The sequence below is a fragment of the Dermacentor variabilis genome, chromosome 2 (genome assembly GCF_050947875.1).
Source record: "Dermacentor variabilis isolate Ectoservices chromosome 2, ASM5094787v1, whole genome shotgun sequence".
Taxonomy (NCBI): Eukaryota; Metazoa; Arthropoda; class Arachnida; order Ixodida; family Ixodidae; genus Dermacentor; species Dermacentor variabilis.
In genome coordinates, this window is record NC_134569.1 from 63,648,924 (window position 1) to 63,670,892 (window position 21,969).

The 21,969-nt window shown below is 45.7% G+C and overlaps 1 protein-coding gene across 3 annotated transcripts in view; it reads left to right on the forward strand.

The window, feature by feature from the left end:
* Nucleotides 1-21,969, forward strand: part of Gel (Gelsolin) — a 109,207-nt gene that overhangs the window by 78,641 nt on the left and 8,597 nt on the right. For all 3 annotated transcript variants that reach the window (XR_012825990.1, XM_075680792.1, XM_075680793.1), the window contains exons 7-16: nt 2,177-2,255; nt 3,095-3,193; nt 6,577-6,730; nt 10,213-10,328; nt 11,773-11,910; nt 14,954-15,040; nt 19,033-19,222; nt 20,337-20,416; nt 20,545-20,606; nt 21,301-21,484. Coding sequence is in view for 2 of the 3 variants with exons in the window: in XM_075680792.1 (XP_075536907.1) it covers nt 2,177-2,255; nt 3,095-3,193; nt 6,577-6,730; nt 10,213-10,328; nt 11,773-11,910; nt 14,954-15,040; nt 19,033-19,222; nt 20,337-20,416; nt 20,545-20,606; nt 21,301-21,484 (1,189 nt within the window). In the remaining variant the exon portion in view is untranslated. The remainder of the gene's footprint in view (nt 1-2,176; nt 2,256-3,094; nt 3,194-6,576; nt 6,731-10,212; nt 10,329-11,772; nt 11,911-14,953; nt 15,041-19,032; nt 19,223-20,336; nt 20,417-20,544; nt 20,607-21,300; nt 21,485-21,969) is intronic.

Sequence of the window (21,969 nt, forward strand, 5' to 3'; positions counted from 1 at the left end):
TTCTCAGAGTCGACGAAAGCGTGCCGCGATGACGACGCTGTCCGGGTCTTCTTTCTAGCCTTTCGCGCAATTCAGATCGTTCCCGTGTTCCTCGTAAGCGCAGAAAAAAGGCAAGCATTCGCTCTTCTGGCGCCCAGTTTAATTAGCGCGGTTAATTTATGCCTCTCTCGCGCATAAAACGAGCAGCAAGCGCGCGCGCGAAAGTAAGAGGGCTCTGTCGACGTGGCTTTTATGCATCTTTGGCGCGCCCTTATTTCGTTTCTTTTTCTGCTATCTTGTATCTCCTTCACAATTTGGCTAATTAGAAAGCGAAATCACGAGTTTCTATCTTCCCGTTATTTGCTATATCACTTGCCGAAACGAGGTTATTATTTTCCACCTGCTAATATAGAACACTGCTTTCGCTTCGTGCGTTGTCGTTGCTGCCACTCAGATTTAGAAAGCCATCTGCCGATTGGAAAACGCAACTGAAAGTTGCACCCTTTACGTTTACAACTAATTACTATAGCGTTCGCGCGCTTTCTCATAGACGTCGCTTCGTATCTCAATAATACGCGAGCATGGCCCTGTTTATGGGTGGTGCCTCTTGCATTCATTTCTTGCGGAGGTACGTCAGTTATTGAGCGAGTGGGATGGGCTTCCAAGGTATCCCTCCATATTGCAGCGCCTGACTGGCGCCTTCTCATGTACTTTTTCAGCATCTTCCAAGGCATATTTCGGCAGAACTTGAAACCAGAGGCCAATATCGTGTTAAATTTTAAATTAGAGCATGCTGCCGCTGAATCATCGAAACGGAGATGTGTCGAAAACTACGCTTTTTAATACCGCAGGAAGTTTGAAATTCACAGGCTCTTCTACTTTTCTTTAAAAGATTATCACTAATATCGCTCAGGTTTTAAGGGAAACGACTGAGTTTAAAGGAGTGTTTAAAGTTTCTTTTGTGGCCCGAAATTTCTTTTCGGTTAAGGCAATATGGCAAAGAAGGACATTGAAGAATGCGTTCTCCCAGTGATGATTCGCGCCCGGAGGATCACAATACTTCCACTTGTTTGGCCCATGCTTCGGGCGGAGCTGTAGTAACGTGTACATAGTGATCGATGTATTGCGCACGAAAGCAGTCCAAGCAGATACACCTGTCATTACACGGAGTAGAACGGGAGAAGGAGGAACGTTCAGCTGCTCTCTATGGGCGCCTTGGAAGAAATGGCGACACCACCGGGAGTGTGTTAGTGGGGAGCCCAGAGTTTGATACGGCTGTCGTATACCATGCCTTACACCAGGCGATGAGAAAAGGACGAAGACATTCTCAGCTCATACCTCGCTTCGATGGGATGCCGCGGGTCTTACAGTGAAATGAAGTGGGGAATTACACTGGCGACGAGGATGGGATACCACTGAAATTATGGCGAAATAAAGAAGGGCATTGACAACGGCCAAGTTTTAGCCGAGGCTTACGGTTTCATATAAGACGCTCGTTGAAAAAGCTGTCTGACACACCTTTTTCGAAGCTGCAGCTTTTTGTCCCCCAAGATTTGTCTTTCCTTTAGAGTAATTGTAAACGCGCTGCGGGAAAGAAGGGCGGGTGCACTGAAGCGTGGGCAGCCCTGCACTTCGATGTCAGTCACACATAATTATATGCCGTATATTTCAATTCCTTTATTGAAACATTCTCTCATGTTGGCACGCTTTTGAGCACGCTGTATTTTCCTGCGTATTCAAATCCGTTAGTAGTTGATGTCTTCGGCGACCTAACTCAAAGCCCTCCGACGAAGTAAAAGTGACAGAAAGAGCGCGAACGACTGCAACGCGGCAGAAGGCTTACCATAGAAGAGCGAAGTGGTCGTTCTTATACCTTCCAAATAAAAGCGTGCTGCTCAGAGCGAAAAGTATGTCATATCCTAGGGTGGAGTGTCGCATGACATTTGGAAGGTGGTCACTTGTGCAAGAAATACTAGAAGAAAAAAAAACAGGAAGAAACGGAAAGTGGAAACATTTTTGTCTTGTTCTCCTACTTTTCCTGTGAACGCATGAAATATCAATTTCAATGTTCACTTTTCCTCTCCTTGATTTCTCTCAATCCTTTTACTGTCGCTGTCTTGAGGATGCTGCTATAATGCAAAAAAGAAAAAATGAAACTTGGTAGGCGGAGGTACGTGACGGCTTTCACCTTACGCAGGATTTCGGACGCCGATGGTGAACTCAAAGTGGAAAAGGTCGGTGACAAACCGCTGGCTCATACGCTCCTGGACCCCAACGTGAGTTGAACAAAATTTCTGAGCTGCAAAGGTGCCCATTGAAAAGCCGATGATTATTTAAATGAGAGCTTCTCCTTGATACTTTAGAACAAGCCGATATATATATATATATATATATATATATATATATATATATATATATATATATATAATGAAAAGCCAACAAACAATGAAACCAAGGGACAGCGTAGGGAAAATTACTTACTTAATTACTCTAGTTCTTAACGGAAATAATTCAATTAAGAACTACAAGTAATTTCCCCTATGCTCTCCTTGGTGTCATTGTTTGTTGGCTTCTTACAATATGACTAATAAATATCGGTCCCCTCGGTTTCCTTCCTTGTCGTTAATATATATACCATTTCTGAAGCTTGTTCAATGGCATAAATGATTAATCATGCATGACCACGCGAGTTTAGGCAATATACGTCGCTAGCGCTCGGTACCATGATCCATTCAGCCAAGAATCTTAGTTCGGTGGTTTCGTGGGATGAAAACACACTGCTCACTGGTAGCGTCACGGGATCTGTCTGAGGCCAGGGCGCGTGCTTTTCACTTCGAGTGCCACGTATGTCAATTCAGTAAACGTAAGCAACAGGACCAATGTAGCTTACCTTTTTATTCTAGTCTGATAAGGAGATAGTGTGGTATCGTGTAGAAATATTTAAAGCCGATATCATGGATCTTATATACGTACTACGCGCACGTCACTGTTGGCAATACGTGGAAATATCTGCGTTCGCACTTACGTGTCCCATAAGCGCTTGAGCATGGAAGCCTTGCGATTCAGTTTACGCGAGACATCATATTTACTGCGTGCCTCTTCCTTACTCCGCCAGGACTGCTTCCTTCTGGACGGCGGTATGTCCGGCGTCTTTGTCTGGGTCGGCAAAGGGGCGAGCACCAAGGAGCGCAAGGAGTCCATGCTCCTGGCTCAGGTACGTCAGTGTCTCTCTCTCTCACGCGTCTGGCTAGTAAATACGAGAATACGGACGGAGAGGACGAAAGCTTTTCTCTGGCAAAGAACCAGTGCACTCTGCAAAGTAACTAAGTTACTTGTGTAGGTCCTCCGTAAATGTGATTTTTCGCTCAAGTACGATACTTTACCGGCTACTTCAGAAAGTGTCGCTACTTGAAATCTCGCTTACACTGGTATAATAGTTACTGCTGCCTTTCGCGTAGTCGTCTGTGCTTTGTGTATCAATTGACCCCCCTCCCCCCCTTGTCTATTTTTCTCTCATACTTGAGAGCATAATAAATCTAACAATAACACACGTGTAGCAAGCACTGGTCAGATAAGTGCTTACACAACGCTCGCTACTGCACTTTAGGAACAATGGGAGTGCTGGTAATTCCTTTTGCAGGAGTGATTTATTAGTTTGGTTTTTTAATAACTGTAGATGAATGGGAAGGTAGGTTACGTTAAAGCCGGCTATCCTGTCGGTAACCTAAACTGCGGCTAACCCTGTCCCTATAACAGCATGTCGCATGTATAACTCTATTCTAAATAGTTGTCGTGTTGACTGGTGATTCGTTGGAGTAAGTTCACTCTTTTTTATCACTGAGTGAGCCTGCTCTATTATAGGAGGTGGAATGAATAAAACAATGGGCTGAAATATTTGACAGACAGGCACTCTAGGAAGGGGATTAGCCAGTATTCTTCACTTCTGTTTTTCTTGAGGGCGACTGGCCTATCTGAACGCCTTTGACTCGTCCAGGCCCTCCGCGTGCTTGCGCAAGCGCAACGTGGCTTTCCTCCCCCTCCCCTCTCACTCTCTATCTCATCTTTCTATTTTCTCTTTCCCGTCCCCCACAGTAGGGTAGCCAACCAGATGCATTTTTGGTTAACATCCATGCCTTCTCTCTTTATTCCCTCCTCCTCCTTCTGGTATTTAGGCGTACCTGTTATAGATATTATAGAGATAATCCCACGGTTAATAGCCTTTATAGATGTGGCTTCGAAACATATCAACCCGGATAGCAGCCAAAATTTTAATGGTTCATGGCCGAAGTTCTCGTGTTGCTTGTGAATAAAGTGCGGGAACTTGGACACTGCAGTCACCGTAGGAGGTCACCACGTCTTGCATTTTCGCTGAATATCTTTGCTCGGTGACGTCGGCTTGTTCTAAGTCCGTAGATGATTGTTTCTCGAAATGTATGGGAAATGTCTCGGGAAACGAGGCCGCTGATATGTCAGCGCCACAACCTTGCATTTACAGAAGATAATTTCTGCAAATTTGACGACGCTAGACAGCTTATATGCCAACACCTACATCACTCACAGCTGGATGAACTTGTCGCCAAGATATCGTACCCTTCACCAATCTCTGGCCATGCTTTAACTAGTCGCAGTAATTAACTATCGTTCAGGTTACGCATCGGGTGTGTTAATGTCGCATATCGCCTTCACGCACAAAAACGTTCGACGAGGCCCTTCATGCCTGGCTACTGGACGCTGCAGCTAAACGCTTGAGCACTTGGCTGTTAAAATGTCCTACTTTCCGCAGTTGTCGCTGCGTGCTGCTAAGAAAGTTGCAAAAAGCTTGTTAAAGCTTCTTTGGCGTGTACCCCGGAGAAACCGTGTATGTCTCGTAACACCTTGTAACTGGGGATTAAGTCCGTAATTGGTCAAGTTAAATCATTTAATCGTTATACTAGGGTAACTGTATTTAGAAGATTGGTACCTTTAGAATCAATAAGTAGGAAAGGTCACAACGTCGTCACCTCGACATGGTCATTGAATGCATTAAGAAAGTATCAAATGATAAGAGTAACTGATTGATTGACGTGGTTTGACAAAAAACGCGTGTTGGTAGGGGTTAGGCTTAGCCTATATGATCGCCTTGAAGGGGTCGATGAGTTCTCGCAACGGCACCGAAGAAACGTAAGCTTGGAGAAACGGAGAAGTGGCGTAGGGACGCTGCACGACAACTGGAATATCGTAGTCTGCAGAGGGAAGAACGAGCACAACGACAAGAACTAAGAGAAAATCAACAGGAAGTAAGGGAAAGGAGATGCTGAGAACGGACGGGCAACAACGTTATAGGGCGATTCTCGATGAAATAACTAATGCTACAGAAATTCTGAGAGTTGTATACTAATGCGAAAGCATGCTTTCGCTCCAGAAAATGCAATTGGTAGACATCACAACCTAGCAACATAAGTAAGCAAAAGCGAAATAACAGCAGCGTCAATGAATGTTTACGCCTTAGTAGACAATTCCCAGAATTCCTGTAGCACTTTCTGGCTATAACTGAGATTAATGACTTCTTGTTTAAACAACGTCGGGCTTCCATTCAATATGAGGCTCACAAAGCTGTGCTAAAATTCTTGTCAACCATGGCACTACTCTGGTCTATAATGTTCATGCTCTGCATGCGACTGTACGATGTCTTATTCCCTCCTCTCTCCTTTTTTTCTCCCTTTGTCTCCTCATTCTTTCTATTTTTTCCATCCTCTGCAAACAAGTGGGTGTGGTGTCCTGTTGCTAACCCGCCTCTCTCCCGGTGGTGTTGATGCATGCTTGCATGATTAATAATAATACTTTTGTTGCCAACTTTTGTTACCTTCTTTTTCACGGCATTTGTGTTGCATGAAGGGGCACACCAGATCCGATGGCTTGTTGGCTATGGCGGTCTGCTGCGGAGAACCAGTTGACAGGTTCGACTGTCGGCCCAGACGGCCACACTTCAGTGCAGGTGGAATGCGAAACGCTTCCGCACCGTGCTTTGTGGGCACCTCGGAGTACCACAGGCGGTGAAAAAAAATAACCCATGATCCTCCATAGCGGCTTCTCTCGAGGCCCTGGTGTTGCCTTAGAAAGTTGGATGGCATCAATACTATACATGGATGACGTAAGCAGCCGCGTAAAAGCTGAAACTATTCGCAGCCGTAGTGTGCGGATAGAATTCTTAAGAGTGCTCAGAACTTCTGGTTTGCTCGAGCGACTTTAACTGAAGTGCTGTCCGTACACGTATCTACACCTTCTCTCTCCCTTCTTTCTCTTCCCCTTCTCCCTTCCCCCAGTGTAGGGTAGCCAACCAGACTATTGACTGGTTAACATCCCTGCCTTCCTGTATTCTTCTCTCTCTCTCTCTCTTAAGAGTGCTCTGTGCATGTATACATTATCCGTACACTGAACCCGTTTTTGCAAGCGGCTTGCCACGGTTGCGAATATGTGTTTTTTCTTTCATTTTAATGCTTTCAGTATTTCCAGAACTTTTGCGTGCGCACGTGTATTTGCAAACCGACAGTGCTCCCACGATTACTTACTTAACCCCAGGTGTTCTCATCCGTCTGCTCACTCTCTCAAATTTCGCAGAAATATCTCAAATACCGAGGCTACCCGGCATGGTGCCAGGTGACGCGCGTCATCTGCGGCGCCGAGCCGCCCATCTTCAAGCAGTACTTCGCCTCCTGGAAGCAAGAGCAGAGCGCCATCTTCGGCAGGAAGGGCGCGCTCAATCGCATCGCCGGTAAGGATGCAGTGAAATGACCCGTCTGTGTGGGCACGGGTTCGTATCATTGCAGAACAAGTGGGTTCACAAGTTGCGACCAGGGTCGTTTAATGCTGGGGGAAACATTTCGCACCTTAAGCTAAAACACGTACTTTAACTGCGTAATAGGACCACCTGTGGTTCCCGCACAATGAAAGCGCTCTGAGAGAAACAGGGAGAGAGAGGGAAATCTCTTTATTGAAAAAACGGAATTATTAGCCAGCATATTTTCGCCGACATGCTGCTCAGCATGGAATGGAACGAAATGGAAGGGAAGCCCTAGAAGAAGGCAGATAGCAGAAGAAGGATGAAAAAGTCCGTTGACACCTAAGCACTTCTTATAAGTTGCGAATGCGATAGCATTAATGTCCGATTGAACGCCGCTTAGCGGTGCTCCCAGTTATAAACTTCTCGCGGGCAAGTGAGCGCGTTCAGAGGCTTGGCGCCTTTTGATTTGGCCTTGGTGCAGTTAGAGCGCAGACGAGAGGTGGCGCAGACAAGGAACGCGTAGATAACGCAGGCTTCCGAAATCGGGAGTGAGGATGGCGTGGCGTCGCGGCGATGACCTCGTCACGCAATACCGCGGCAGCAGGTACCCACTTTCGCCGGCTCTGCTCCGTCGAGGTCCGAGCCAGCAAGCGCTAGACAGCGTCGCGAGCGCGAAAGGCGCTAATGACCTGGCGTCGCAGCCAACGGGAAGTTTCGCTGCTACAGTCGGCGCCGGCTTTTTAGCTGAATGGGCCATTTGACGCTTACGCGCAAAGGTCTTGCGATATTATCAGCAGCGGAGTAAATGTCGGCCCGAATTCAACGTTTTCTCGGCGTTTTCTGGCATTTCGTCACCCGGCGATCTGGCGTCGGTTGGCGTAAAGCATAGAGTTTCATATTACTACATGGATAACTAGAGAAAAATGTTGCGCCGCGATCGTTCAACCATCATGGGAATGATGGGAAGTACAGGCTACAGATTCGCATTCTGTTGACTGGCGAACTAGTCTACAGGTATTTCTTGGCAGTTTCGTTTTCACTCCAAGCGCAATTGCTATAATCCGCAGTGGGACGGTGCGACGCAAAGCTCACGGCCCAGCGCTGAGCCAGCGACTGGGCCGTTGTTTGCGTCGCGCTGTGGTGTTGAAGCCCTGACGAGAAAGCGACGGCATCGTAAACGGGGAAAGAACGTGTTTTGACCGTTTTGACCTTGGTTCGTTAAGTGTGTTAGGTTGGCGCTGTAGCGTTACGTGCTTTATGAAACGTCAGAAGAGCAAAAGGAAGGCACTACCGATACACGACATGAACAGTTGTACTTCCAGTGGCTTGACAATCAAATTTTATTAAGGGCTTCATTACGCATTGCTCATTTATGTGCTCATTGATATGTGCATTTTAGGACTTCGAAACGCAAATTTACTTGTGGTAGGAAAGGTTGCTGCTTCCTGGCTGTATACAGTCTGCTGTCGCGAAATTGGTAAGTGCAAAGCCACACCATAACAGCTGCTGGTGGCCGCTTCAGAAGCGGTACGTCAATACAGAATATAATTAAGCATACTGGTAGGAGGCCGCAACAGTTCTAGCTAGTACTGCAGCAGATGTGATTAAAAGTACTTGAAGACGTTCAGCAATTGTGACAGCCGACACAGCCTTTCGAAAGAGCGAGACAGTTCGCAAGTGCCTGTCGTTTGCGAGAAAAATATCGCGTTCGCAGCGACCAGGCGTCGTAAGAACGACACTTGTAGCAATCCTCTCAAAGGCGCAACAATTTCTCACAATACAAAATCTTTATTTCCACAAATACTTGATGAGTATTTTTATATAAGTACATGTAGGGTTGTTATTGCTGTTGTAAAAGTAAATAAATAATTATTCTCTGGCACTAAATCGGGGACAGAATTGCAGAAGAATGCATACATACCCTGGTGTGCCCTGGTGGCAAACCGTGCTTCAATCTCAAAGTCATACAAAGCTTACTTAATGTGCTGTGCATTATATAAGATACTGCTGAAATAAAACTAGATTTTATACGATAGAATTTGAGTATAGCTTCGTTTACTGCGCCGCAAGCAAACGCCGCTAGTCTAAAGATCGAAGTCGATACGAAGCCTGTACTTCCCATCATTCCCATGTAGGTTGAGGCAACGCTCAGGAGAGCCCCCGTAGACACTAGCACCGCGTTTCCCTCTAGAGCATTTATTTAGAAACTCTATGGCGTAAAGAAACAGATCTCGCCGCCGCCGGAAGCGGCTCGATGAGCGCAGACAAATCAACGCCGGTCCACGTGCCGCTCGTCCTAAAGCCCCTTAAAGTTCGAGCGCGCGAGGAGGAGGCGGCATTCTTCAAAGCGTGGCACTACTTTACAAAGTTTAAGGGGTTTTACGCTCGTCAGGCTGGACGCTCCCTCTGGCAGCGGTCATGCGACGATGCTGAGAGACTCAACGCCAGAAAGCGCCGGTATAAACACTGAATGTGGGGCGGCCTTAGGTGTTCTAGGCGATGAAGCCCTTAACTTTTCTGAGAAAAAAGGATCTCAGTGAGATACCTTATCATTATATGTTGCCTTTATGTGTGATTTGAGTGCTGTTTGTCCTGTGTGTACGATTTATTTGTAATCGTATTCGCTTGGAGTACCACAAGTGCGCTACCAGGGCATACCTCTCCAGTTTTCATTCCGAGAGGGCGCCTTACTTTCTCATCAGTATAGCGGTGAAACGCTGTAAAACGCAGGCCGCGAGGCCTTGAACTAAGGGACTTGAAAATTGACGATATTCAACAAATTTCAGTAAACTATTTGCTACTCATCAGTATAGTTCAATAATGGTTCCTTGTGTAAAGCAAGGACAAAAATGCGCGCTATCAGAATAATTAACGGTAAATGTGTGAATTTTTACATCCTAGTGTTTTGAACAGCAGCGTGTGTTTTTAAAAAAATTATTTACAACATCCTTAAAGATCCTCAAGGGTATTACATAAGGGGGGGGGGCATTATTGCACTCCCACAGATAATAAATAAACAAGAAAAAAAAAGGCGCAGGTTTATACCGAAGATACAGCGGCACAAAATGAATCAGAATTTTTTATAGGCGCAACGTCTTTCGGCAGTTCATTCCAAAGTTTAATAGCTAAAAGAAAAGGAGAGAACTTGAACAAGTTAGTCCTGCAATGGGGTACGTATACTTTGAATGGATGATCAGTGCGTTGGGAGATGTATGAAGCAGGGTGAATATGTTCTAGTCGGATAGTACAAGTGCTGTGGTAGAGTTTGAAGAAGTAATGAAGTAAATAAATGCGTCTTCGTTGCTGAAGTGTTTGAAGGTTCAAGGTGTTTCTAAAGTGTGTAATACGGTCGTGTGTGTTGTTGCCCGATGTACTAAGGGCAGCGTAACTTGGAAGGCCCTCAGTATGATTTCAGTCAGCATTCGATACGCAATGAACAACTTTTGAATGAGACTCACATTTCGATTTTTCAGAGATGGACAAGACATTCAACGTGAGTGAATTGCACCGCGAGAAACGGCGCCTCTTGACCAAGAACCTGGGCAACGCATGCAGTTTCATGCCTGACGACGGCTCTGGGTCAATGGAGGTAAGATTGTTTGCCTGATGTTACCTGCATAATAGAAATCATGCACGCTTTGAGCTGTGAGATGACAAGGGGAGGATGACAGCCCATCCATCTATATGCAGGACATGGGCAACGTACGTCTACCTAAAAAGTATTTTTTTCTTTTCTGATAGCGTGGCTTTCAATGGCAGCGTCGGGCTTCCTACAGACGACGTCACAGTGAGGGCTTGTTGGCCTTCTGTTATACAGGAAGTGTTAAGCTGCCTCGGTTCTTTGCCCCGCACCCTGTGCAAGCGCGTGATACCTCTGCACAGGCTCGGATATGCAGCACATTCCTGCAAGAAAAATTTACTGCTGATCTAAATATAATTTATTAATATTTATAACGCTTATTTCGCCCGCTGACACCAAATTTAAGATTTTAGATACGCAATTCTGCGCTGGCAGTTTTTCAAGGTGCAGCAGATATTGGAAAGAAGTCTTAACTTTAAGATACCTGACGTTGGCCTCACGGAGCTGCGTCCAGAATTCTTGGCCAATGACAGATGGTGATCAACATTATTCTCACCAAATAGAAAAAGAAACGGGATGCAATTACCGGAACTTATGCCTTTTTAGCACGAACTAAGTATATTGAAATGGATTAAATGAAATAAGCGGGGGCAGTAAGGCTTCGCCCATGATTTAGCTAGATTGTGAAGTGATAAAGGGGATACTTTGTGGTGCCTAGGACTATGGTCGTAGCAATGGTACACTAAGAAGTTGCGTTAATTAGTTGAACAAGCCTCCGTAGGTTGCCATTCCTCAGTAAACATAAATGATGCGAAAAATCATTTCACCAGTTGCATTTTCCACCTAAGATTGTCCTTTCTAGAAAGGCGGCCAGGAAAGTAAGCTTACGGGATCGGTCACTGAAGAACTGTAGGTCACTATGTGCTCAACAGGCTCCCTCTTATTGCTTGAGAAAGCACACAGGCTCCGCTTTAAAAGCGTGTCACTAACGAACATTGTCTATTAAAATAACAAGCAACGCATTTGACGCGGGTATCGCAGCCATCTATTTGTGCGAAAATGCATACTATACTCTGGTTCAGAGCAAAAAGAAAATAGCAAATATAGGATTTATTTTGAACCAACTCTTGTGAGACAAAATTTTGGAAGGTGCGAATAAAAAAAAAATTGTTCGACTCGTTATAAGCTTCTCGGCAGTTTTGCTGTGTATGTTTTAGCTAGAAAGAGAGGGGGAAAAAAGAAGTATAATCCGTAGAACCTCTGATCGAGCTGCCAGTGCATCAAAGTTTATACGATGATTCATTACGTGAGAATAACCGCATTAGGACACTGTCCCTGTATGTAGAATCATCCTGCGTTTGTTCACAATAACTTTCTTTTTTGTAGGTGATTTCCGTAGAACTGCGTTTCCTGTTCGAATCGGCGCATGTCTTAACATTACTTTTCTTTCCAGATCTTTCGCGTGGAGAACTTCGAGCTGGCACCCGTAGACCCGGCAATCTACGGTTTCTTTTTCGGTGGGGATAGCTACGTCATCAAGTACACCTACAAAAAGGGCTACAACGAGCGCTACATCATCTACTTTTGGCAGGTGCGTACACTTCGTAGCAGCCTCACGGGCTACTGAGCCAACGAAGTAATTATCCACGTGAGAACACACGCTTAATATGACATCTTCGCACCGGCATTATAATTTGATCGTTGTACATGCTCACAGCTCTGTGTGCCGCATGTAATGGATATACGTAAGCGTCGGGAAATTCGGGAAATTCCGCAATGCAGCGTTGCCCAAAATTATGCGCCCGTGATATTTACGAATAAAGCAATCATTCACATTTTTCGGCAGACACAGTCACCTATAAACTGTCCCCGTGGTCGTTCATCGATATATAGAAGGCGGACATGTTGTCTAACAGATTTATTGTAGCAGATGCTTGTAAGATATTCATTGTTCGAGATCTATTATACAAGGGCTAGTTTTGAGCTTTTGTCGACAGCAAAGAAAGCTACAATCTCTTTTCAGGGCAACTTCGCTTTGCACCGTAAAATCATCATCATCATCATCATCATCATCATCATCATCATCATCATCATCAGCCTGGTTACGCCCACTGCAGGGCAAAGGCCTCTCCCATACTTCTCCAACAACCCCGGTCATGTACTAATTGTGGCCATGCCATGTCTGCAAACTTCTTAATCTCATCCGCCCACCTAACTTTCTGCCGCCCCCTTCTGCGCTTCCCTTCCCTTGGGATCCAGTCCGTAACCCTTAATGACCATCGGTTATCTTCCCTCCTCATTACATGTCCTGCCCATGCCCATTTCTTTTTCTTGATTTCAACTAAGATGTCATTAACTCGCGTTTGTTCCCTCACCCAATCTGCTCTTTTCTTATCCCTTAACGTTACACCTATCATTCTTCTTTCCATAGCTCGTTGCGTCGTCCTCAATTTGAGTAGAACCCTTTTCGTAAGTCTCCAGGTTTCTGCCCCGTAGGTGAGTACTGGTAAAACACAGCTATTATATACTTTTCTCTTGAGGGATAATGGCAACCTGCTGTTCATGATCTGAGAATGCCTGCCAAACGCACCCCAGCCCATTCTTATTCTTCTGGTTATTTCCGTCTCATGATCCGGATCCGCCGTCACTACCTGCCCTAAGTAGATGTATTCCCTTACGACTTCCAGTGCCTCGCTGCCTATTGTAAATTGCTGTTCTCTTCCGAGACTGTTAAGCCTTACTTTAGTTTTCTGCAGATTAATTTTTAGACCCACTCTTCTGCTTTGCCTCTCCAGGTCAGTGAGCATGCATTGCAATTGGTCCCCTGAGTTACTAAGCAAGGCAATATCATCAGCGAATCGCAAGTTACTAAGGTATTCTCCAGTAACTTTTATCCCCAATTCTTCCCAATCCAGGTCTCTGAATACCTCCTGTAAACACGCTGTGAATAACATTGGAGATATCGTATCTCCCTGCCTGACGCCTTTCTTTATTGGGATTTTGTTGCTTGCTTTATGGAGGACTACGGTGGCTGTGGAGCCGATATAGATATCTTTCAGTATTTTTACATACGGCTCGTCTACACCCTGATTCCGTAATGCCTCTATGACTGCTGAGGTTTCGACAGAATCAAGCGCTTTCTCGCAATCAATGAAAACTATATATAAGGGTTGGTTATATTCCGCACATTTCTCTATCACCTGATTGATAGTGTGAATATGATCTATTATTGGGTAGCCTTTACGGAATCCTGCCTGGTCCTTTGCTTGACAGAAGTCTAAGGTGTTCCTGATTCTATTTGCGATTACCTTAGTAAATAGTTTGTAGGCAACGGACAGTAAGCTGATCGGTCTATAAATAGTAAGGCAAAACGCAGTGGTACGGAACGTTAGTGATGTCTGAACTTTTTTGACAGTGCTGTCGTTAGCATCTAAAATGAACTGATGCAAGTATTATGCAGCATCACGCGTCTCACTGTTTTTTCATGTGCACGATTAGAAGCCAGCGATAGTCGTTCTCTGCCTCCTCACGTGTTGCTCTAGCTGTTTAAAACTGTCACGGTTACAACGTAAGTGACCATGCACGTTGATTGCACCAATACAGTTATAAATTAAAGCTAAGATAGCTGCTGATGGCTTGAACGTTTCCGGGAGGCCTCTGTATCTGGATGTCAGAAAAATTGCCTCGTTCATTTTTGTTGAATGACTGCTAACTTAATCTTAAGTTTCTTCTAAAATAAAGCTCTTGTTTGCTAAATTACTTGTATTTTATTGTATGATTTGATCCTTAAGTCTCGTCATGTATAGTTGTTGACGGTATGCTGACAAACCAAGCACGTCGCGTTGCAACGAGCTTCCAAGGAGCTTCGTGCAGGGCTAAACGAACTGCCTGCGCTAAGTACACGTCTTCGTGAAACGATAAACATTATTCTCCTTACAGGCTCCGTAATTAGCCTTCGTTCTGGCTCAGCTGCTGGAATGGTGGTCTGTTTGCGAGAAGGAGATGGAGGAGGGGGGAGTGCTTTAAATACGTTGTTTTTTGGCACATACGCCCAGCGTCACTCTGTATGCAGTTGCTTTAATATTCGCTGATTAACAAGAGACGCTTGACGTTACACGAACAACTGCGACGCAATCAACCATGCCCTGCAGCAGCATGCCGGATTGTGCGCTGTGACCCCATGTGGGGGTTACCTGAGCTTCAGTTCTAAGAGCATTGAAATAAGGCTTTGTGCTTACAGCTGCTTTGTTTTAGTTCAGATATCGCAGTAGAGTTGCATTCTCTTTTGGTTCGCAAACCACTTGGCATCGTTTGTTGCCCGATTAGCGGCAATAGTCTCCTGCGATGGCATAGGGCGCTTACAACGGCGACTTTCAATTTTTTTACGGACGAACGAGGCACTTATGACATAGGGAATATGTACGGGTACATTAGATATGAAATCTGTGATATTAGTCTTATTCTTTATTGTACATATCGTTGTAAAGCTCTGTTTGTCGACAGCTGTAGCAACCTTCTTTTTCTTAAGGTGATGGATTCAATAGTAGTCATGTTGACCGTTTTGAGCTTTCCGCCTTTATTTGCGTGCTTTTTTTTGTGTTTCCTAACAACTGACTCGAACGCTGCAACCGCAGGGAAACGAGAGCAGCCAAGACGAAAAGGCTGCCTCCGCGATCTGGGCCGTGAAGATGGACAACGACCTCTGCGGAAAGGCCATTCAGGTATATACGTCCATAAAAATCGTGTTCGGATTCTTATGCTTTTCTGTGGCGTAGTTACAAGTTGGTTTAGCAAAATAACAGCGAACCGCCAATTTTTCACAAAAGATTGGTCACCTATCTATGAGTACTTCGCTACAGACGACGTTTATAAGCGTGCAAGCATCTTTGTGCTACGTCACTGCACGGCGTAGACGTCAGTGCAGGCATCACATCAGTGCCCTAAAGGTGTGGTTCTAGTTCCTTTTATTGCACACGGGTGCTTTCGCATACCTTGCGTGAATACTTCTGACCGCATGGCAGGAATTTCAAAACACGACAAATTTGTTTCACGTGTTTTATATAGGTGTTCTAAAGTTACACATACTTTCATTCGATAAACATGCCGCGTCGACAAGGATAAAGTATTGTTGACGGCGCAGGAGCTGCATTTGTACCGCTACGGTAGACCAGGGGCTATGGCGTTGCGCTGCTGATCTCGAGGGTGGGGGTGAAATGCAAACTACGTTCGTGTACTTAGATTTGAGCGCATGGTAAAAAAAAAAAAACTTAAGGGGTCAAAATTAATCCTGAGTCGCCCACTATACTCCGTGCTTCACAATCATATATCGTTTTTATGTCACGTAATATGTTATATTTTAACTTTAATTAAGGCGCATTTATATTGTTGCAGATTGGTTGTCGAGAACCTCATGATAGCGTTGATCCAGCTGTCTGAAGCTCTTGACCAGCTGGATTCGCGGAGAGGGCCTAGGCATAGCGACGTAACGAACAACAAAACGTTCAATTACATCGCTGCATACAGAGCGAGGAGCTCGACAAAAGGCTCGCAACGAAGAACTAAGGCGAAGGCTCAAATCTGAACCTGTCACTGGCAATGGGCGCGGGTGATTTTATAGCCACTAGCATTCTTTGGATACTCCAAGTACTTTTCGTTCTGCCGGTGCCCAGCCAAAAATACAGGCCGATCCCGAATATAGTGCAGCCTAAAGATGAAGGCCGACCCCTAAGTTTGTGCACTTAAAAATGTGGGCCTAACCACGTGCCTACATTGGTTTTAAAAATAAATGTTTGATGTCTTTCATGAAGCCCTTCAATGAATAAAAGATCCTTTGAAATTTCTCCGGTGCTGGGCGGAACCGAACCCGCGTCACACAGGTCCCTCAAGCACAAAAGCCTGACGGCTTAGCGCGCCGCGCGCCATGAACGTCCGCGGGGAGGGGGCGATTAATCCTCAGTGTTCGCACGCACCGGCGCACCACACATCTCGGAGGTCGGACACAGACTTCACGGGCGGGCCGCTTGATGGCGCAGCGTGTACAGAGAGAAGCGCGAGATAGGTGTTCGGTCGCGGTGCACGGCTCATAGCCAGTGGCGAGGCACAGGTGCAATCTCTAAGACCACGCGTTCTCAGAGGCCACGCAAAGGACTTCGCGAGGAATTCACGGCGCCGTCCCTAGACTGCACAACTGTCCAGAGGGAGGCGCGAGAGAGGAGCCTGGATGCAGCACACGCGTCGTGCATGACGCGTTTCGGCAGTGGGAGTGTGGTGTGCCGCTACATTGCTTCACTGCTAAACGCATGAACATCGGTATCCCTTGTGAGATGGTTTCTGCCGGATTTCTTATAGCTTCCAAGGAGAACGAGCAAATTGTCACTATCGGCGCTCGTAGCCTGGCGCGACCGTCTTATCCAGGCATGTTGTCGTGAGTCAGACACCGCTTGAGCCATATAGAAAAGGGCAGAAGGCTTCGCTCAGAGGTGCCAACGTAAGCATAGATGCCGAAGCGCAGGGGCACGCCGATTGACGTTCGTTGTAAGCACATGGTTTTCGGCGTACTTAATCGTAGGAATTTGCGCCGTTGTTCAAGCAATGGCAAGAGGAATTAGGCTTCGTGCGTGACATGAATGTTTGTCAAAAAAGAGAAACGTAGCAGTGTCTTGAATAACAGACTGCAGCACGTACCCGCCGTGGTGGCTCAGTGGCTATGGTGTTGGGCTGCTGAGCACGAGGTCGCGGGATCGAATCCCGGCCACGGCGGCCGCATTTCGATGGGGGCGAAATGCGAAAACACCCGTGTGCTTAGATTTAGGTGCACGTTAAAGAACCCCAGGTGGTCAAAATTTCCGGAGTCCTCCACTACGGCGTGCCTCATAATCAGAAAGTGGTTTTGGCACGTAAAACCCCAAATATTATTATTATTACTGCAGCACGTGTCTCGAAAGCTCTCATGTTTGGCTGTGCTTGCTCTTCGCGAGTACTTAGTCCTAAGGGCCCTTAGAAATAAGAAGTTTTACTGTCGGCCAACTGCTATTTTCTTATTCAGATGCATGTAAAACGGATACATTCTCTCGCTAGACAACCGCTAAAACTGCCTAAACTAATACTCGTTGCATTTAAGAGAGGAATTTCAATTTTACCAACTGCGGAAAAACAAAGTGTATTTGGCGCCTCGTAGGTTCTGCAAAAATGTCAAATACCGGCATTTTAGAAAAATAAACACGGAGTATATATATATATATATATATATATATATATATATATATATATATATATATATATATATATATATATATATATATATATCCACCTAGCGTTCCTCTTAGAGATAGAGAGAGAGAGGCCACGGAAAGACAGGGAGGTTAACCAGAGATTATCTCTACATGGTTGGCTACCCTGTACCGGGAGGGGCAGAGGGATGCTATAGGTGAGAGAAAAAAAAATAAAATAAACCCACACATAGACACATATACACGATACAGAACTGTTTCTGTGGGCAATGTTAGGCAGTCTGCGAAGACGTTTCTAGTGTTATACAGTGTCACCATCCCATCCTACGTCACACAGTGTACTATCACAATTTGTCACAAAGTCCCGTGTCTTTTGAATATAAGATAAAGAAACGAACAGGAAAATGAAGGGAGGTTAATAAAGACGTGCTCGGTTGGCTATACCCTAACCTTGGGTAGGGGGCTAGAGAAATAGATGAGAAGGAAAGATAATAAAAAGATTAAAGAGGCAGTCGATCTGAGCACACCCGCAGGTTAATTTTTACTAGCTGTCACAAGCGTTCGTACAGTCCAGTCGCCTTCAAGGTGGGCAATAGGGTGTTTGTTAGATTTTTCACTTTAACGAATGGGTGCATCAGTGCATGTCGTTGTTAATGTTCACGACAGACAAGCAAGAAGCTTAGTTGCATCTGTACTCTCAAAAGCAGAGGAGTTCCGTCAACCACAGTGTCACCACAATGGCTTACGCCAACAATGGTCACTGTCACGGTGCTGTGATTGATTACGCACCTCGTTGTTTTTTTCCCCTTTTTGGCACATGATGGACAGCGTCACTTACTAGCACGAAAATGGACGTAAGACATGCTTTCCGAAACAGCATGTCCTATGAAACACCATTTTTGGAGAAGGCAAAGCGTTGATAAGATCTCTTACAATACCAGTAGCAACAATACTGCTAGATACGATGACCTCGCGGTGCGATTAGCTAGAACAATGAATTGAAAACAGGGGCTCACTGATAAAGTAATTACAGAAGAAGAATAGGATCGAATGATTAAGAACTGCGCCGGCACGATGTGAAGATTCCTTTCGCTCGATCTTGTTCCTTTCTTATCATCCGCCATTCTTGGACGGCCGGCCCTGGTTAGAAAGGGGGCGGAGCGCAGCTCGGACTACTGAAGAAACGTGACAAGGGATTGCGTTGAAATATAATCATCATATTACATCGGCCCTGAAAGGAATTCCCTCCAATTGTAAAAGTCATTACCTTTATGCAACTTTTTATATCCCCCCACCCAACAAAAAAGAAAGATAGAAGAAGAAAGAGAAAGAAAGCGCGCAAAGCTGCGATCCTTGCCCAAAGCATTAATAAACATCGCGGGTTGTTCTGTACCCACCCGCTATGGTTGTGGCTCCCTGCGCGTTCATAAATACACGCTTGCTGACTGGCATACAGTGCTGAGTTGGTCTGCAACTCTGTGCAGGTGCGCGTGGTTCAGGGCCACGAGCCGGAGCACTTCCTGCGCATGTTCAAGGGGCGCATGATCATCTTCAGCGGAGGACACGCCAGCGGGTTCCGCAACCTCAGGGACCACGACACCTACGACGTCGACGGGACGCGCATGTTCCACGTCAAGGGAACCTCGGACGTCGACGTCCGAGCAGTGCAGGCAAGTTCCGTGGCTAGCGCAATTAAGGAGCCATTCTTCATGCAGCCGGCTTTATAAAAGAATAAAAATATCCGGTCAGTTTGGGGAGTTTGTGAATAGTGCTGACACAAGCAGAAAGCCGGTATTCTAGCGTAGTAAAGCTGGCAGCTTTGCTCTTATACCTCGGTTTTACAATGCGGACACAACCACCGCATTTGCCGGTGCAAATGACATAAACAGCCGTTCCTATTTCTCAATGATTTCAATTGCCTAACGTCTATATCTTCCATAAACGTACTTAAAGTATAGTTAAAGCGAGTGGCAGGAAGAAACTTCATTTCTGAACATCTCTTAGTCCTAGTCGTTGCTCTCGGTAGTCTATAGCTGAGTCCCCGGTCATGGTGCTGAGGCCAGTTGTCTGGGCCTAACGTGTTTTATGTGGACCAACAGCAGCAGTCGTAGTGTATGGCGTAGGTCTTGAGGTGGAGCGGCACAGCTCTCGCAGGGATAGGAAAGTTACGGTGGGAGGGTTGACCGCGTTCATATGTTTTGAGAACGAAATGTTCCCCCTGGCATTATCAGTAACTATATACAGCGTGTTGGGCGTATTCGCCACATAGCTGACACACCGGCTTGCCCAGGCTGATTTCAGTGTGTTGTTGGACAGCGCCGCTGAGCAGTACGACAGCCTGTACCTAACAGAGTAGTACAGCGTCCTCTTTATAGTGCTAGTTCATTTCCTGCAGTTTACCGGCTTGTGAGATATAGGCTGTTATATGTGATAGTGACCTGCGTTGCCTCAGAATTTTACGCGCCAGTTTCTGTTTCAAACTAATATTTCTCCCGTATTTCTTATTGCTTTAAATCCCGTTTTTCTTTCCCCCGTACAGAAAAGTCAACTAGGATATTTGTCTGGTTAACCTCCCTCTTTTTCCTTTGTTTTGTTCAATCTCCTGTGTTTTTTAGATATGCATGGCAAAAAGTGTCTTTCTGTCAAAAAAACGCGTTTTTTATTCGCGTCATTTAACCAGCACATTTATTTTGTGTCCGTCGGTTTCTTTACTTTATGCAGCATGCTTTGACTGGCACGACAGTATTGTGACGAACTGTATTACCTTCTACGCTGTCCTTGCAGGTAGATGAAGTGGCGGCGTCATTGAATTCCGAGGACGTCTTCGTGCTAGAGACACCGAAGACAACATTCTTATGGCTGGGAGAGGTAGGTAGTGCTACATATCGTAGCGATTATTGAAATACCTCATTTGACGCAAATCTCGTTCCCATGACGTTCGAAGATGTGCACGTGTGGCCGGTGTGTTGACTTTTCACTCCTTTGCCTGCTTTCAGTTCGCCGACCCGTCGGAGATTGCCATGGGCCACAATGTGGCGAAGCTGGTTTCGCCAGATAGGTAAACGCTGCAAGCACGCCGGAAGCTGTAATTTTTCAAGCTTTCTGTATTCAGTCAAACAGTTCCACAATCGGGCGCCAATCAGTGTTGCATTCGAAAATTTATATTTAGGGCCGTTCTCGTATTTCCGGCTACATTCAAAGTTGAGCTTAGTAAAGCTTGGGAGAAAAAAAAAGAAAGAAAATTAGAGCAGACAAGAACTTGATTTTGAATTCATTAACGAGTTAATTTGGTTGCTTGTATGAGCGCCGCACTGCGGTACGGGAAGTTATTCGTACCTTCTCAGTGGAAAATTTTAGTAGTATGCTTTACCTCGGAGTCAGCAGGCGCCTTCGATGTTCAAGCACACGTGAAAAGCGGGAAGGCTCTCACCAGGCAACCGCTGAACCGGTTTGAATTCGAAAGGAAAATGATAAATTCCAGAAGCTGTTCAGAATATCCTCAAAATAGTTTTTTAACCTAAATTAAGATTGGTAAATTAAGATGGAATTAACAGTAATATTGAAACTCTTTATCGAAGCACCACAAACAGATATCGCAATTTTATAATCTGCATCTAACAGAACCTTCAGTGAGTGAACGAACACATCTCGACTTATTGATGAACACAGCAGCTCTCCAAATTGCGTTCCATAAACCGTACTTTGAGTTCGAACCTCTGAGCACAGGTGCCGGGCGCGCGTCGCGAACGCAGGCAGGCGGTGGAGCTGAAAGAGGGATCGGAGCCGGAAGAGTTCTGGAAGTCGATCGGCGGCAAGGGCGAGTACAAGAAGGGACACCAGGAGGTGCACAACCCGCTTCTCGAACCCCGGCTGTTCAAGTGCTCCACGGCCACCGGAAGGCTGCGCGTCATCGAGATCTGCAACTTCACCCAGGAGGTACACTGCTAACTTTCTTTCCAATATCACGTTCTCTTCTCCCTTTGATTTCATTATCTACAAGCGAGTGCGTGCGATGTCTCAGCGTACTTTTCTTCATATTTCGTGTGATGTTTGTATGCTGTCATGCCAACAATGAGTAATCTGTCCATCCAACGTTAAGATCTGAGTGGATGAAAGACATCATTCCAACCGAACTGCTGCTACCACACCCCCTAAATGCATTAAGTTTCGATAATTGTGCTATCCAGCGTATTGATTGGGTTGGACGATTCAGTCGCTTGAGAGATGGGCTGTAACACAAAGGGCAGCTCCCTTCCACCAGCTCAGCGTGCCCTTCTGTCGAGGGCGACGTCACATAGCAAACTCGTATGCGTCTTCCTAAGTCGAATAAAAGCATGGAGGTTGGCCACGGACTGTCGTCCCCTCCAACTGCAGTGACGAACCCTACAGTGACGACTATACTAGGTCGGGGCGTCTGCCCG